The sequence below is a fragment of the Quercus suber genome, unplaced genomic scaffold (genome assembly GCF_002906115.3).
Source record: "Quercus suber isolate HL8 unplaced genomic scaffold, Cork oak 2.0 scaffold_111, whole genome shotgun sequence".
Lineage (NCBI taxonomy): Eukaryota > Viridiplantae > Streptophyta > Magnoliopsida > Fagales > Fagaceae > Quercus > Quercus suber.
In genome coordinates, this window is record NW_027069576.1 from 394,838 (window position 1) to 412,207 (window position 17,370).

The 17,370-nt window shown below is 37.4% G+C and overlaps 1 protein-coding gene across 1 annotated transcript; it reads left to right on the forward strand.

Moving 5' to 3' along the window:
• The first annotated feature begins 279 nt into the window (after positions 1–279).
• LOC112012822 (receptor-like protein EIX2) lies at positions 280–2,382 on the forward strand. The gene has a single exon (XM_024045199.2). The coding sequence runs from the start codon at positions 280–282 to the stop codon at positions 2,380–2,382; it is 2,103 nt and encodes a 700-aa protein (XP_023900967.2).
• Positions 2,383–17,370: the final 14,988 nt, after the last annotated feature.

The following is a 17,370-nucleotide window of genomic DNA, read 5'->3' on the forward strand; positions in this document are numbered from 1 at the left end:
TTACACATTTAAAATTTATTTTGTTATAGTGTTTTCAGTTTCAGCAACACTAAGTTCAATCCAAACGAACCATAAATTGCTCTTATATATGCATCTTTTTCAGGGGACGTTAATTCATCTTTGTCAAGGTATGACGTCTATGCATCTCTTTCAGGGGAGATTACTCGTTATCTCAGCAATCTGTCGAGCCTGACGCATCTTGACCTTGAAGGAAACTACAATTTGTCTACCAAAAGCTTGGATTGGGTCTCAAGCCTCTCTTCTTTAGAGTACCTGTATATGGGGGGAGTGAAGATCAATCATACCGAAGCAGATTGGCTGCATGCAATTAACGTGCTTCCTTCCCTTCGGGAGTTAAGTTTATATTCATGTGAGCTTAAACAACTATCTTCCCTTACTTTCCTTAATTTGACCTCTCTTCGTGTCCTTGATTTATCATACAACCCATTTAACACCACCTTACCTCGGTGGCTGTTTAATCTTACAAACCTCGCAAAACTTGATTTGGCTTTTAGCAATCAACAAGGAAAATTGCTTGATTCATTTGGGAGACTTGGAAGCTTGAGATACCTCTATCTCGGTGGTAACCTTTTTTATGGTTCAATTCCAGCTTCCGTTGGCAATTTTTCATCCTTGAAGGTGTTGGACCTCTCATATAATGAGATGAATGGAACCATTCTAGAAAGTTTTGGGCAACTCTCAAAGCTAGTCAAATTGTATCTCTTAGAAAATTCTTGGGAAGGTGTCATAACAGAAGGTCAATTGATGAATCTCACAAGACTAGAAGAGTTTGTGCTAACAACTAATAATAAAAGTCAACCTCTAGTTTTCAATGTGAAATACGACTGGCGTCCTCCTTTCAAGCTCAAAATTCTTCATCTAGAAGGCTGTCTCATTGGCCCCGAATTTCCTAAATGGCTTCAAGTTCAAAGTGAGCTTACCAATGTCATCCTAAAAAACGTTGGAATCAAAGGCACTATACCTGAGGAATGGTTCTCTATGATATCTTCTAACCTCACCCACTTGGATCTATCAAACAATCAGATAAAAGGGAACTTGCCACACCAATTAGTATTTCCAAATGTGACTAAGCTATTTCTGCAAAGCAATTTGTTTTCAGGCCCTATCCCATCAAATATTAGTGTTCTAATGCCAAGCTTGCAATATTTAGATCTTTCAGAGAACCTCCTCCATGGTAAAATTCCTCTGTCTATATCAAAAATAAAACATCTTAATATTCTTGTCCTCAGGAGAAATAATCTTTCAGGGGAGCTCCCTGATCATTGGAACAAGTCACAAATGGACTTGCGCGTTGTGGATATTTCATACAACAATATATGTGGAAAAATTCCAAGCTCAATGGGTTTCTTAGGAAACCTTTCCATATTAGTGTTGAGCAACAACAATCTTAGTGGAGAAATTCCTTCTTCCTTGCAAAATTGCTCTATTGTGAGCATGGATTTTGGGGGGAATCGTCTCTCAGGGAATATTCCGTCATGGATAGAATCAAACATCTTCATGCTACGCCTACGATCAAATCTATTCAGCGGAACCATCCCTCAAAAATTGTGCAATCTTCATAAACTTTGCATCCTAGATCTTGCACAAAATAATCTCTCTGGGGGCATTCCAGATTGTTTCAACAATTTTAATGCTGTGGTTGGTCACAACACCTTTGGGTACAATCCTGTTGAGAACTATACAGAGAAAGCATACCTAGTGACAAAAGGAAGAGAGTATGAATATGATCGCATTCTCCAATTTGTTACCTGCATTGATTTATCAGGGAATAGTTTGACAGGAGGAATTCCAATTCAAATAACACGCCTCACAAGATTGGGTACGCTAAATTTGTCAATGAATTATCTAAATGGAAGCATTCCCAAGAATATAGGAAACATGCGGTGGTTGGAAACACTTGATCTCTCAAACAATAGACTTTGTGGACCTATTCCAGGAAGCATGTCTTCTTTGACATCCTTAGTACACTTGAACCTATCTTTTAACAACTTGACAGGAAGAATCCCATCTGGTAATCAGCTCCAAACACTAAATGATGTAACCATATACAAGGGAAACCCTTCTTTGTGTGGGTCTCCTCTTTCGACCAAGTGCCTAGGAGATGAAACATCTGATGGCCCAATTATTACCGGTGTTGATGACAAACAAGGTGGAGATGATTATGAAAGGATATGGTTCTATACTAGCATCGGACTTGGGTTTGTTGTAGGATTTTGGAGTGTTTGTGGCACCCTACTATTGAAGAAGACATGGAGGCACTGTTACTTTCGTTTCTGTGATGACATCAAAGATAGGATAGCATTAGTAATTGCATTGAGAGTATTTCATTTGAAAAAGAAATTTGGGCTGGAAAAAAATTGAAGTTTGTAGATTGGAAAGCCGGTTTAGTTCTAAATTTGAGGTATGCATGTGTTTTGTGAAATCTTAAGTTAAATATTTTTTACCTTGGTCTTTTTTTTGTTTGAGTTTTTGGTTGCTATACATGTGTTTTCCTTTGTAGTTGACGTATTTGATGATTTGCCTATGTTCTTTTTCATTTTGATTTTGAGTTTACATTTATGAATTTTAGGGTTTTGATTCATTTGAAATTTATCTTGGATAAGATGTAGAAGATTATTTTAATTTTTGTTCAATTCATTCTTTGTTTGCTTCTTTTGCATTTTGGTTGTGTAGGTAATATGTTTGATAATTTAGATCGTTAACTTCTATTTCATAAACGATTACTTGTCCAATTTCTTTTGGGAATGTATCAATATCTCAATAGGAATACTGAATTTGACACATGTTTGCATCTCAATAGGTCCTAAGAAAAATTTTCAGGCATATTCCTATATTTTATGTGAAATTCACACTTTTAACCCCCTAAATAAAATTTTGCAAGTTGCTAAATAAACAGAGCAAGGTTTTTATTCTCTATCAGCATAGGGAAACCCGAGTAATCAATGGACAAGGAAAAAAAAATCAAGTGGTGGAAGGAAGTAATTCTAATCCAAAAGGTCACGAAAAAGAGAAAGAGGGTCTTATTTTGTTTAGTCTGTTGACTGAAAAGAATAAGGAGAAAGACTGAAAGAGGAACTTAATATTTTCTATAAGTTCATGCTTGTATGATGCATGAGGTGTCTTTAAAATTTACCATTTTCCAGACATAACTAATGTGAAAATATATCAACATTGTGTTTGGATATTTGAATTTGAATTTGGATTTAAATTTGAATTTTAAAGTGATGGATTTCAAATGCCTAAATTTCAAATATAAATATTGAAACATATCTTATGGATTTCTAAAAATCTATGTACTTAGAAGTTATTTCAAATTCAATGGTGGATTTGTCAAATATAAATCTATATACCCAAATCCTGCATCTAATCACACACAAAGTTATTCTCCGTGTATGTTGGATTGGAAAAGAACCGAGCATGGTTTCAATATTCAATGGATTAGATTGTACCACGTAGTCATCACACTAACATATCCATTGGGAAAAGTTGATCCGCATGGTTCGTTTGGAATAGTTTCTTAGTTACTACATACTTGGCATGAGTTGAATTTGACTAGAGTTTATGAGGGTCTTTTGACTCTTTTCTACATGTTTTTTGTGTTAATATATACATTAGTAGTCTCATCAAGGAAATTGTTTTACTGAATTGATGCTTATCTTCACAATTTTATTTTATTTTATTTTTTTATTTTGGTAGGAAGAAGCATAAAAATAACCAGACAGTTATAAGCATTACTTTGGCATTTTATTCTTTTGCCATTTAGTTACATCTAAAATTGAGAAAGAGACTTGGAGCTTTGTTAGCATGCAAAATCCCAAAACAATTTCCCTTTATTAGGTCAAAGTCATTGGTTAAGTAAAATATTAGACAAAATATGAGTGAGGGTCCTTTTTTGGACAGTGTCCAGGCCCAAGGTCCTTGCTTCAACTTGTGTCTTTTAGTTGGGTCCAGGCCCAAGTTGAAGCAAGGACCTTGGGCCTTTTAGTTATTGTTTAAAGGGACTGAACTTGGTTCACTGTAGCTAAATGGGTTGTTTACAAACCAAGTAGTGCACAAAGCAAGAATCTTACAATACGTACATACTAGCAGGCAAGAATATATATGTATTAAACAACAAGAAATAGTAAAGGGACAATGTAATAAAGAGAGAGACAAAATAATTGTTGAGGATCCTTAAAACACAGTGAAATATTTACTTTTATTAATTGTAAATTACAATGTGCTCATTAAGATGTGTCACAAGGTCCAAATAAGCTCAAAAATTACAGACTTAGATGGCTATTTAAATCTCTAAGACTTGCAAAGTTTGAATCACTTTGAATCCAAGTATGTTCTATAGTGGCTGTTTCAGGATACCGGACAGTATTCCTCTTTCTTTTACTACTTTCTTAGAGTTTTTTGATAGAGTTTTCTCAATGATTCTATTCTAATTCACCCTTGCTGAATGCCCCTACAATGTTGGCTGCTTCTCTCTTTTATAGTGTCATTCTAACATTTCGGGGTACCACTGATCCCGCCCCTCTGATCCCCTAGGTACCAGCGCCTATGTCGTGCCACTTCGGTGGCTAGTCCCTTCCTCATTTTCTCATATTTTTCTTCTTTTGATGCCTTTTCCCTAAAAGCTTATTGCTGACTTTCCTTTATGGGGTGTCCCTAGAGAGCTGACTTCTAATCTCTTTTCCTTCAAGATTTCTACACCTCACCTTTTCAGATTCAACTTTTTTGGCTACCTTTCCTTTTGTTATTTTTCCCGAGTGAGCTGATTCCATCTTTGCCAGGTTGAAATTTTTTCCTAACTACTTCCCTTCGTGGTTCTTCCTTTTAGGTTCTTCGAGGTATTAGCCTTTTGCTCATGAATTGTTAGTCCCAGGTTCTCTGATTCTTTTTTGCATCATTGGGTGGCTGATAAAGATGTATCTATTCTTTATTTCTTGTGTTTTTCTGGGCACTTATTTTGAGCTACCTTAATCTCATCCCAACTTTGCTGCATGTCCTAAGGACCCCGGGCTTTTGGCTGTCCCTGGTTGTCCCGGTCTAGATCTTATCACTGGACTTCCTTTTGATTTTCTGATTTTGGCAGGCTGGGCTTCTTCCTTCCTTCATTTCTTTCTAAGGCCTATCCCTTCATGGGTTCTAGGCTAAAAATCTTTTTAATAGACTTGGGCCTACCATCTTTTTCTCTTGTGGTGAGCTCAACCATTTTATACGGGGTTCACCCACTGTACTATTTTGGGCCTTGGTGTTATAACTTTTTTAGACCTCAACAATATGTAAATACATTATTGGTCTATAAAGTATCTTAGACCCCACACCCACAACACTCGACAAATAAACTCCTAAAAAGAATCCCTCTCCTTATTTAAAATTCCAACGCTATGGCATTGTAGCTAGCATCTGTTGCTGGCCCTTTAGTCTCATTTGCAGGCAATGACCCTCAGTTGCCATGATTTTCCAATTTAGGGCTACTATATTAAATTTATTTTGTTTTGAATTGGGAAGACACTGTTTCTAAAGGACTTGGGTTGGAATTTGGATCTGCATTGGGTCTTCAGTTTTTTGATTTGGTAATATTGATGCCACATCACTTATAAAAAGTCACTTTATTATTGTTTGTTGTGAAATTATAAAGTACTCGCAAACCGTACCGAAGTATAGTTTGACAAGAATGAGGTCGAACCTAAAGGGACTTGAACGAATGTAAGAAAATTAATTAAACCTTAACCAAATTAATCCTAATCTAGTTTAATAAAAATTGATTTTTTTGAAATTAAAATAAACTAATAAAATAATTAAACAAAGCAAAAATGTGATATAAAGCAGTAAAAAGATGTAAAAAAACAAGAGAAAGGAATTAAGGTTTTGGAATCCGCCTTGTAAGTTATATCAGCATATATTTATGATCATTAATTTTTCCCAACCTATTGCATGATAATCTAAAAATCAATCTTGCTATCATGGAAAATATTCTCATTAAAATCTCTATTTAATAATCTAAAGTATGCTCTTCTTCGCTTTTTAGGTATAAAATCAAATCATCAATTGTATCTATAGCCAAACAAATCACAAAAGATATCTAATTTTAAAATCAAACAATTATAAAACCAAGCCTTCGATTAATTAAGATAAATCCAAAATCATGAGAAAAACATGATTGAACTCATATTAAGAATCCTATATTATTTAATTGTAATGAAGTAAGAACAATTTAAATCATTAAAGAACAACTATTGTAGGAAAAATCAAATCACATAAATATCACTGACAATCCTTAACAAGGTTTCATCCTCAACTTTAATTGAAAATTTTACTATAGTGATGACAAAAAAACACAAAAATAAAATACTAAGCATTAAACTTGACAAATAAAATAAAGCTAGAGTGAAAGAGATAAGTCACGGTGCTAGAGAAAAGCAGGAAGCCACTGGTAGCATTGCCTCTTGCTCCTATTTCCTCTTTTTCACTCCAGCCCTCCATCGTCCTCTGTTTTAGCTTTCTTCTAGCCTGCGTTTCAACTCTCTTCTAGCTAGCCCCCAATATTTTCTATTTCCCTCTATTTATACTTACATTCACATATATGGGGCTGAGACCTAAAAGCTCATTATTAAAACCAACGTCACCCAAAAGTAATCACTCCTAAGTAGATGTTTGGGTGAACAAATCAAGAGGCCCATGTCAAACTTCCAAAGCCCATTTGTACATCTCCCACGCAAACAAGATTTTGCTTTCTTCTGTCTTCTTTTATTCACCACGTTAAAACATTGGCCTCACTCTTTATTTTCCCTTTTTCTTTTCTTTCACTCCTTATTGGACTTGCCAGCCTGTGCTTGTGTAAGTCATTCCCTTGGACTGATTTTATTTGGATCTCTCAAATTGGCTTGACTTAATTGACCATTATTCTGCCTCAAATAAAGTCCATTGGCATGTAAACCCTTTATTACCTATAAGAAAAAAAATAGATAATCAATCACAAAATCACAAAAAAGTAATGCTAAATATGCAAATATGAGAGTAATTTATTGTATATATTTCATGCATATCATTGTTCATTTAGACTTCTATCCAAAAAAAATAAAAAATAATAGAACTCATTTGAAACTTAAAATCTGAAGGGACCAAAAACACTTGCATGGTAAATTTTAAGGGCTAATGGTGTATTTTAGCCTAAATTATAATTAAAGTTACTTTTACATATATAATGAGAGAGAGAGAGAGAGAGAGAGAGAGATGTTTGAATAAATATAATTAATTTACTGGTGCCAAGACATCCTCTAGTTTCTTTCATATCTTTGATTAAAAACAATTAATTTAATAGTGCCAAGAGACATCCTTAGTCCAGCGGTACCCTCTCAAGTTCAAGACCCCGAGATTGGGGTGGGGTCATTTATTATTAGGAAAGAAAAAAAAAAGATAGAATATATATATATATATATATATATATTTTATAACAGAATTTGCTGGATTTACGCATAAATTAGTAATTTCAGCCAGCAAAGAAATTCAAGCATCTTGTAAACGGAAATGGTAATAACAATTTCCAATTCCCAACCCTTAAATTCTCTCAAAAAAAAATCCCCACCCTTAAATTGATCACTATTCCAGGTTGTAGAGTTGTACATCCATCCTGATCATATGGGTACGTATATTTCTTTCATTTGACTCAAATAATAGATCATCTGAGAAGAACGTGACTAAATCAGTCTATCTAACCGTGGAAAGTGTAATTAATGCAGGATTATTGAAGATGAATCAATTATTGGATAGACCACAAATATTATTTTTCTTCTTGATCTGTTACTTGTACTCTGACACATGTTGACTGTCAAATAACTTTGTTCTTTTGAGGTTAGAGAGCTTGTTGTTATTATTGCTTTAGGTGAGTTTGAATGTTTGAACTTGCTAATATTTGATACACGCAGTCCCAAATTTAGGATCTCGAGAGCAATTGTGCATTCATGATAAAGTTTGCTTCGTGGAAAAACACATACAAATGCCTGCCATTTGTTGTGTAGAAAGCGTACTTGTGCCCATTATTCTCATGTTGCTGGTTATTCTGCTATACTCTAAGCACATGTTTGTCCTTTCATACATACCACACACTCTCTCTCTCTCTCTCTCTCTCTATATATATATATACACACATATTGACGAACCAAATAAATCCCTTCGCCCACGTAAGCCCACATTGGACGAAAGAGAGCATCATTAAACATACATTCAATGAGAAACTATTGCACGCCAATGAATGCAGGAGATATAGCTGTTGGAGATGATATCAAATCACCTCATTAAAACCACCCAAAGACGTTACAAGAGGGCATTCAAGCCACCCTTGAATGCCACCAACGGCAAGGAGAGAAAGCCCTATATATATACAATGTCAAATCCTAACAAATGGTACTCTCACTCATTTTCCACACATTCTAAGATTAAAGCTCTTGCCATTATTACTGCTCTGTCTTTATCTGTCTTTGCCATCGAAGGCTCAGTGGTCGGCATTACACTGGTGACCACTCAAACAGAGCTTCCTTTTTGCTCTCGTGTAGGACCCATGACGAGCCGAGTTGCATTCTATCTAGACGATCAATTCAACTGATGATTTTGGCATCATTAGTTTGGCGTCGTTTGTGGGGAAACGACTTCAAACCCTTGTTTGAAAACGTGACTCTACCCTTTCTAATATTTAGATGGAGTCCAGCACACCTCAAGATTCAGCAGCACTAGCCCTATAGGTTTAGATACTCACAGCCAATATAGAAGGACTCACCAGGCAAAACCAAGAGATGAGACTGCAGCTGCAACAGGAGGAGAATCGTGAAGGTAACAGGAATGAGGACGAGGAGAACAACAATGGAAGAGATGACTCAAGGAAGACGAATCTGTTTGATGGGGCAAGCAATGACCTCTTTAGAAGCATGCAAAAAGAGATGGATGAGCTAAAGAATGCAATGAGGGAGAAGACGGATAAGAACCTAGATGAAATGGTCAAAAGGACTGGTTCCCCCTTTACCATAAAGGTCTTGGGATGACCTTTGCCGCCAAAGTTTCGTCTCCCCTAACTTGAGTCGTTTGACAGCTTAAAGGACCCATTGGATCACATAACCACCTTCAAAATGGCTTTGAGCTTGCTACAAACTCCCGATGAGATTTTGTGTAGATCTTTCCCCACTACCCTTAAGGGGGTTGCATGAATATGGTTCAGTAAACTTGCTCAATCGTCCATAGACAAGTTTGAGCAGCTCAGTAGTTCCTTATTGTGCCACTTCATTGGTGATTAACGACAGAAGAGGCCAGCAGATCACCTACTTACAATCAAGCAGGAAGAGGGGGAGTCATTGAGATCGTATGTGAAAAGGTTTTACAGGATGGTGTTGGTAGTAGACGAAGCTAAAGACAAAGTGCAACTGACCACGTTCAAGGCTAGGTTAAAATCCAAAGAATTTATGGTCGCCCTCACGAAGAGCCTCTTGGATCAATGGCAGAAATGCTATTAAAAGGCCAAAAATACATGAACACGGAAGAAACTTTGGCCGTGATTGAACAAGGGGACGTAAGGAAAGACAAAAGGAGCATTCGGGAAGACCCAAAAGGGAAGAAGAGAGAAAGAGGAGATCATTCATCCAATCGTGGTAGCGTCAAAAGGAGAGATGACAAAGCCTTGGGGACTTTAAAATTCACACCCCTAATAATGCCTGTTGACAAAATATTAATGAAGATTAAGGATGACCACACCTTCAAGTGGCCAAAGCCACTTGATCGGTGCAAAACTGCAAGTGCACAGTATCGTAGTTTTATAGTAAAGTGATGAGAAGAGTATCGTCCTCAGGAATTGGTAACTTACTTTTGACAAATACCAAAATTATGCTAACCTTGATTTTATCTAGAGAAGTCACTAAGGTTGTTGTAATTGGAATTTAAAATAAAATCAAATTAAAGAAAATACACAGAGGAAAAGAACGATAATGCTCGAAAATCAAATTAATGGGAAGAAAACTTCTAGGAAATCGATTTCACCTTATTTCTCACTATGCTTTACTTATCTAGCTAATTGAATTTAATTCTCCCTGTTTGTTAGCAATCTCCAAAAAACATCCAAAAGCCTCTTTCGACAGTCAATTGGAAACATTCTTGTTCATCAATTTACACAAAAATATTGTAAGGTTGAAATTTATCAACAATTTTGTTGGCTTTATTTCGTGTCAATTTGCTTGTAATTTAGCACTTAGTAACCCTGTATTTAGGTGGGATTCATGTAAGGGTAGTGTGTGTAGAGAGTGTGAAGAAAAGCTCAATAATGTGCAAAGAAGTAGAGTTTCGCGGCTAGGACTCGTGGCTGACTCGCGACTGGCAAGCCGCCAACTGCAGGCACGTGAGAAGCACACAGGGGAGCTGAAGGGTCGCGCCAGCTGTCGCACTATAGGACAAAAGTCCCAGGCTGGCCAGGCAGTTACCTCGCGACTTGAACTCACGACTTGGACAAGCCGCGAGACCAAGTCGCCAACCAGCCTTGTTTGGCAAAAATTGATTCTTCGTATTCCAAACACACACCACTTTATATAGACCTTTATACCCACGAAATGAGAGAGCTTCCAGAGAGAATTTTGTGAGAGAAATCCTAGAGCAAAACAAGATTGCCTCATCCCCAATCTTCTTCTAAGAGACTCTACAAATTTCTCTACTCTCTTCCTCTCCATTAATACATCCTTGAGAGGTCATTGACCAAATCCTTTTCTCACCACACCTACGTCTATGAGAAGGTTCATTTGGTGCTAAGGGAAGCAGTTTGGAAGGAACAATATACATTGGTTGATGCTATGGTTTAGTAGCGGAATCCGGTAAGCTAGAAAAGAAAAAGATTCGATGCAACCTCGTTGGAGCAGGAAGCTTGAAGGGCTTAGGTACCTGGGTAGATTAGGCTTGGAGGGTCTATTACTATTCATGTATCCCAACTACATTTTCTAGTGGATTATTGACCGCTTGGAGGGTGGCAGAGAGGTTTTACACTGAGAACTTTGGTTTCCTCTTCGATAACACATCGTGTGTTGTCCGTGTGTTTGCATCTTCCTTCCCTTTATCTTTACCTTATATTTACTGCTGTGGATGTGTTTATATTTAGCTTAGATTAGTTATCAATTCTGTGTTTGGCTAATGTTCATGTTCCGCACCTTAATTGTTTGATTATTAGCTTGAATTGATCTTTTGTAATTTGGGGTTTAAACGTTCAAGGGTGTTTTATACACATTTTGAACTTTCAATTGGTATTAGAGCAGGTACACTCGCTGTGATTTAAATACCTGAGTGTGATCCTTGACCTTTTTGAGATGGATAGGTCTCAATCCTTAAATGTTCCACCATTTTTTGATGGTAACAATTATGCCTTCTGGAAAATTAGAATGAGGGCATTTCTATGCTCTATTGATGACATCGTGTGGGATGCGGTTGAAATAGGTTGGACTAGGCCGGAGGCCGCTAAATCTACTTGGGATAAGGCAGCTCTTGCGGCAGCCAATGCTAATAATAAAGCTTTAAATGCTATATTCTGTGGTGTGTCTCCAGATGAATTCCACAGGATATCTTACATGACAGTGGCCAAGGAAGCTTGGGAGATTTTGGAGACAACTTATGAGGGGACTAAGAAGGTGAAGGACACAAAGCTTCAAATGCTTACCGCCAAGTTTGAAGAGCTCAAGATGGGTGAAGATGAATCGTTTGATTCATTCTATGAGAAGCTCAACGAAATTGTCATTGCTAAGCTCAATCTTGGTGAGAAGATTGAAGATACTAAGGTGGTGAGAAAAATCTTGAGGTCCTTGCCTGAAAGCTTTAGAGCAAAAGTCACAGCCATAAAAGAGAGTAAAGACTTGGATGAGATCAAAATTTATTAGCTGATTGGGTCTCTCCAAACATATGAACTGAGTCTGCCTTCCCACAAGACGAGTAAATCGCTTGCTCTCAAAACCATCACTGAAAGAATGGATGATCTTTCCGAAGAAGATGGAGTGGAGAAGGAAGTAGCGTATCTTGTGAAAAACTTCCGAAAATTTCTGAAGATGAAGAACAGTGGGAAACCATTCAACGGAGGGAAGTTTCCATCTTCAAGAGGTGATAGGAAAGACTTTAAGAAAAGTGAAGGGAAGGATTCTCAATTTCCTGCGGACATTGTGTGTTTTGAGTATAATGGACATGGACACTTTAAAAAGGAATGTCCTAATTATTTGAAGTCAAAAGGAAAGGTCTATGCCACTACCTTGAGTGATACTGATTCATCAAATTCTGACTCTGAAGATAGCTGTGACGGAGAAGGAAATTACTCCGCATTCATGACCATTGCACATGTAGAATCCTCAGATGATTTGGGTTCACTTGTGAAGGAGCTTGGGGAAAATTCTAATTTGGAGTTTATTGGGATTGTTGGAGAATCAGAGGCTGAAGAAGATGAAGATACAACTAGTCTACAAAAGAATTACGCCTTACTTCTTGAGAAATCAGGTGAGTATACAAAGGTGGCAAAGGCGGCTGTGAAGAAGATGAAGAGAGCTGAGGAAGATTACAAAAGCCTGCTGGTCAGATACAAGGAGGCAAAGTGTGAGATCGAAGCACTTAATGGTGTGCTATCAGAAGCTTACACAAAAGTGAGATTTCTTGAGCAAAAGGTAGTGCAAGCTAATGCCAAGGTAGATAGGGTCTCCTCGAAGAAGTTAGATGATGTTATTTCATCTCAGAAACATTCCTCAGACAAGTCCGGTTTGGGATATACCGGAGGAAGCAGCTTATCAGCCAATGTCACCAAAGAAGTGAAGTTTGTAAAGGCCAAAGAGATGGCTGTGGATAAGCCTATTCTTGAGAAAGTTAAGACTGAAAGGAAGAAGAATGTGAATGATCAACGGGTGGTTAACAAGTCCCGCAATCAATCAGAAGCCAGATTTGGAGCTAGAGGAAGATCACTTCCAAGATCACAACAAGGTCCCAGAACAGATTATGTTTGTCACTATTGCATATTGCAAGGACATACAAGACACAACTGTCAAAAGCTGAGAGCAGACAACAATGCAAGTGCACCTCGGTCACAAGGAAGAAGAAATGACATGAGGTCTTGGGGTGGTAAGCAACCAAGAAGTCAAAACCGTGATCCAGGAATGATGGACGTGATGAAGATGATCGGTGCCTTCACAAATTGCCTGGAAAGCTTCACAAGAAGGTTTGATAGTCCTAATTCTCGTACCCAATCCGTTAAGGATATCACCCCAAACACACATGACGTGTGGGTGACGAAGGGTACTCATGCATAAGCATTACAATATGTCCATGCATTAATACTTCCCATGTTTGTAAATATGCTTGGTTGTGTGCTTCTTGCTAGTATTTAAGGTGTTATTTTGTTTGTGTCTTTGTTTTTGGTTCAAATGTTTTTACTCTGTTATTTATGTTGCTTTTGATCAATCTTTTACTGCTTTTGTGTCAAAAATCCAAAAACACATAAAAAGTAGAAAATCCTAAAAAGTTTAATCGGCTTTGTTGAGTCTTGTCTCAAAACTTGTTTTGCCTTGTACCTTTGTACTTATGGCTTTACGCATTTAACGAGCTTAGCTTGTCTATTATGCACTCATATCATTGTAGAAGAAATTTTGAAATCTATGTGACTGTTGTAAATAGATCTTCAACCTTGTCATGAATGATTAGTGAATGGTTTTGTTGATCTTGAGACATGCATAGACTCATGCTTATATATCTTCCAACTTTTTATTTTTATGCTTAAAAGAGCTCTCTAAATGTAAATCTCCAAATGAAAAGAGATATAGAGCTACAAAAGCCTGCCGCACATACTAGTATTCGACTAGGAAAAAGGGAAAGCGACCAAAATAAAATGTATGATGCCCAAAAAGCCAAAGGCTAACTCATCAATTGAAATATCAAAAATTTCAGGCATCTATCTCACAATGATATTTTCTTTGCTCAAAAAGTGCAAATGATATGTTGAATATGGAGCCAAATGAAAAGCTTTAAAGAATTGTTATCAAGTGCTTGTGGGAGGTCATATATGCATGTTTCTATAATTGAGATAAGTCACATTATCTAGTGCTAGTTGTGTATGCCTTGATTGAATTGATCATTGAAGTTTCACATTAGACTAAGGACTATCTCATTTTTGATATCCACACACAATACACAAGTCTATGTTCAAGAAATGCCATACTCATTTGTGTGATTGTACTTGTTTAAATGTGTTTTCATAAGCTCAATCTTTGTTTATCAAACACAAAAAGATTTTTGAGTGTTTTAGTTTGTTTTTGGAAAGTGTTTTGTTTTTACAAAACTGTCAAAATTTTCAAAAACAGTGTTGCCTTGTTTTGGTGACTAAGTCGCGGGTTGACCTAGTCGCATGTCCAAGTCGCGAGCCCACTCCGAGATTTTTTGCGGCTCACTAGTGGGTTAGTATCCCGGTCGCGAAAAAAACTTAGAAAATTTTTCAAAATTTGTGTTTTTGAATATTTCACGGCTCAGTGTGGCAACTCATTCGCGGGTGGAAGGTCCAGTTGCGAGGGGTACACAGAAATTTTCGTGGCTCAGCTCGCGACTCCCTCGTGGGTAGATCTTCCAGTCGCGAAAAACCCTTAGAAGATTTTTGAAGAATCTTGTTTCACAGTGTTTCGCGGCTTACCCTAGCGACTTACTGGCGACTTGATCCAGTCGTGAAAAACGAGTGTTTTGCGTTTTAAAGACAGTTTTTCAGTTTTTCTCTCGAATATCAGTGACTGTTCATTGTCTTCTTCATTTATCTCACCCAAACACTCCGAGCCTCACTGAAAAAGATTCCATTTTTACATCATGTCTTCATCAAACACCAAGAAAAAGGTATGGCTTTTCCTTCCTTTACTTTATTCTTAATGTTTTGATGTTTAGTTTCTTGTTTTGTAAGTTGCATTTGTGTTTTGCGTTATATTGTGTTCAAACATGGGTTTGCCCAAAATGTTGGGTTTGATTGTTTAGGAATTGTTTTTCTCTTGTTGATGAGTTAACTAAGTACCTTGTTAATGCTTCTGATTGCTTGTCTTTGTTCTGAGCATTGTCTTTGATAGAGTCATTTCTCTTTGGGCATATGCGTTTGGGGGTTTTCTATGGTTCTCTCTGAATGTGGTTTTTGGGTTTTTCAGTTTACATGAATATTGTGTGGTTAGCATTGTGTTGTTTTTTCACCCTCCATATCTTGGGTGTACTGCTGCATTGGGGTTTTCATGCTCATTTCCTACTCATCATATCTTGTTTCTTTGTCTTTTGGTCTATTCTGGGTACATTTTTCTTTAACTGACTTGTAACTGAAACTAATCAATCTGATGTTTGCTTCTTGTGGTATTGTATTTGGTTCGTTTATGTGTGTATGCTTTGTTGCAGTTAACTCGTTGTTCATCCAGAGGCAAAGGCATTGTAACTGATGATCCGTCAACCCCAGTTGCTAAATGAACACGATTATCGTCTAAGCCATCCAGGGACTCTACCATTGAGAGATTTAGGACTCCTACTGACTCAAAGACCTACACAGACATCTTCAAAGAGTCTTCTCTCATTGTGGAACGAGTCGTCAAGTTTGATACCCTAGGGGCAACTTTTATCCCTAACATTTTTGAAGAAAGAGATTGGGCTAACCTTTCTGGAAACTTTGAGGATCCAATTGAAGAACTGGTTAAGGAATTCTACTCCAATGCCAGATTCATCGGTGTAGAGTTGAAATGCTGGGTACGAGGAACAAAATTTTCCTTAAATGCAGACTACATTACTAAGGTACTTAGCATCTCCAGACCAAATAATGTGGATCGAACTCCATACGATGACAGAGTACTTCAGGCACAAGACATCCTTCAAGTTCTTGGGAATGAACATGAAGAGGGAAGCACAGGGTCATCTATAAGCACTGTTGCTAAACGAACACGATTGTCGTCTAAGTCATCCAAGGACTCTACCATTGAGAAATTTAGGACTCCTACTGACTCAAAGACCTACACAGACATCTTCAAAGAGTCTTCTCTCATTGTGGAACGAGTCGTCAAATTTGATACCCTAGGGGCAACTTTTATCCCTAACATTTTTGAAGAAAGAGATTGGGCTAACCTTTTTGGAAACTTTAAGGATCCAATTGAAGAACTGGTTAAGGAATTCTACTCCAATGCCAGATTCATAGGTGTAGAGTTGAAATGCTGGGTACGAGGAACAAAATTTTCCCTAAATGCAGACTACATTACTAAGGTACTTAGCATTTCCAGACCAAATAATGTGGATCGAACTCCATACGATGACAGAGTACTTTAGGCACAAGACATCCTTCAAGTTCTTGGGAATGAACATGAAGAGGGAAGCACAGGGTCATCTATAAGCACTGCATTGTTTTCGCCCGAACTGACAACTCTAAAGCTGATCATGTTCTCCAATCTCTACCCTCTGTCAAATACTACCTTCATCAATCTTGGAAGGGCTCAATTTCTATGTGACCTCATTATTGGTGCCCCAATTGACATCTGTGCTCATATATTCCAAATCATTGGGAAAACATCGGCTCGTTCAGCAACACGAACAATTCTTCCATTCTGCAGTCTAGTCATGAAGATTGTTCTTCGTGAAGGTGTTAGTCCTTCATCAGATGAGAAATTCTTGTCTCGTCCGCGATTAATATCTCAGTACTCTCTCCAAGCAAGCAAGAGTCACTCCTCCAAGAAACCTAAGAGTGAGCCATCCACTCATGCATCTCCATCTGCTTATGCTACAGCTACTCCTGTACAATCAACCAGCACCCCATCTGTTCCTCCTGGATTCCAAATTCCCAGGAAAAATTACTTCATTGAAAATGTACTTCAACGGATTTCTGATTTGGAACGGCTTCTCAACTCCTTTCATAGTCAAACTTAAATGCGTCTCGGAACCACTGAGTTACAATTAGATAACATCCAACAGAAGCTAGAAGACATCCTTTAGCTATTCGTGCCAAAAAGGGGGAGAGCAGCACAGTAAGGGGGAGCGAAGCTTAAACATGAAAAGGAGGGTGCATACTGAAAGGGGGAGTGTTTTTATAGTTTTTATTCATACTTTGTTGTTTTAGAGCTTTTATCCTTGTTAATATGGTTTTATACTTTTGGAAAACTTGTGGGCTCTCTGGTATAGTTATTTATTTTTGTAGTTATTAAGTATATAATATGATGTTATTCAGCATATGTTCTGTTATGTTTATCTGTTTGTACCTATATTGCTTTTGTAAGCTTTAAGGGTTTGTTTCTTTGCACACTTGTAGGCCTTTGTGGTTTGTACCATGCTTTATGCAGCCTTTGTGCTTTGTTGAATCAGTACTTCTAACTTAATGCTATGCAT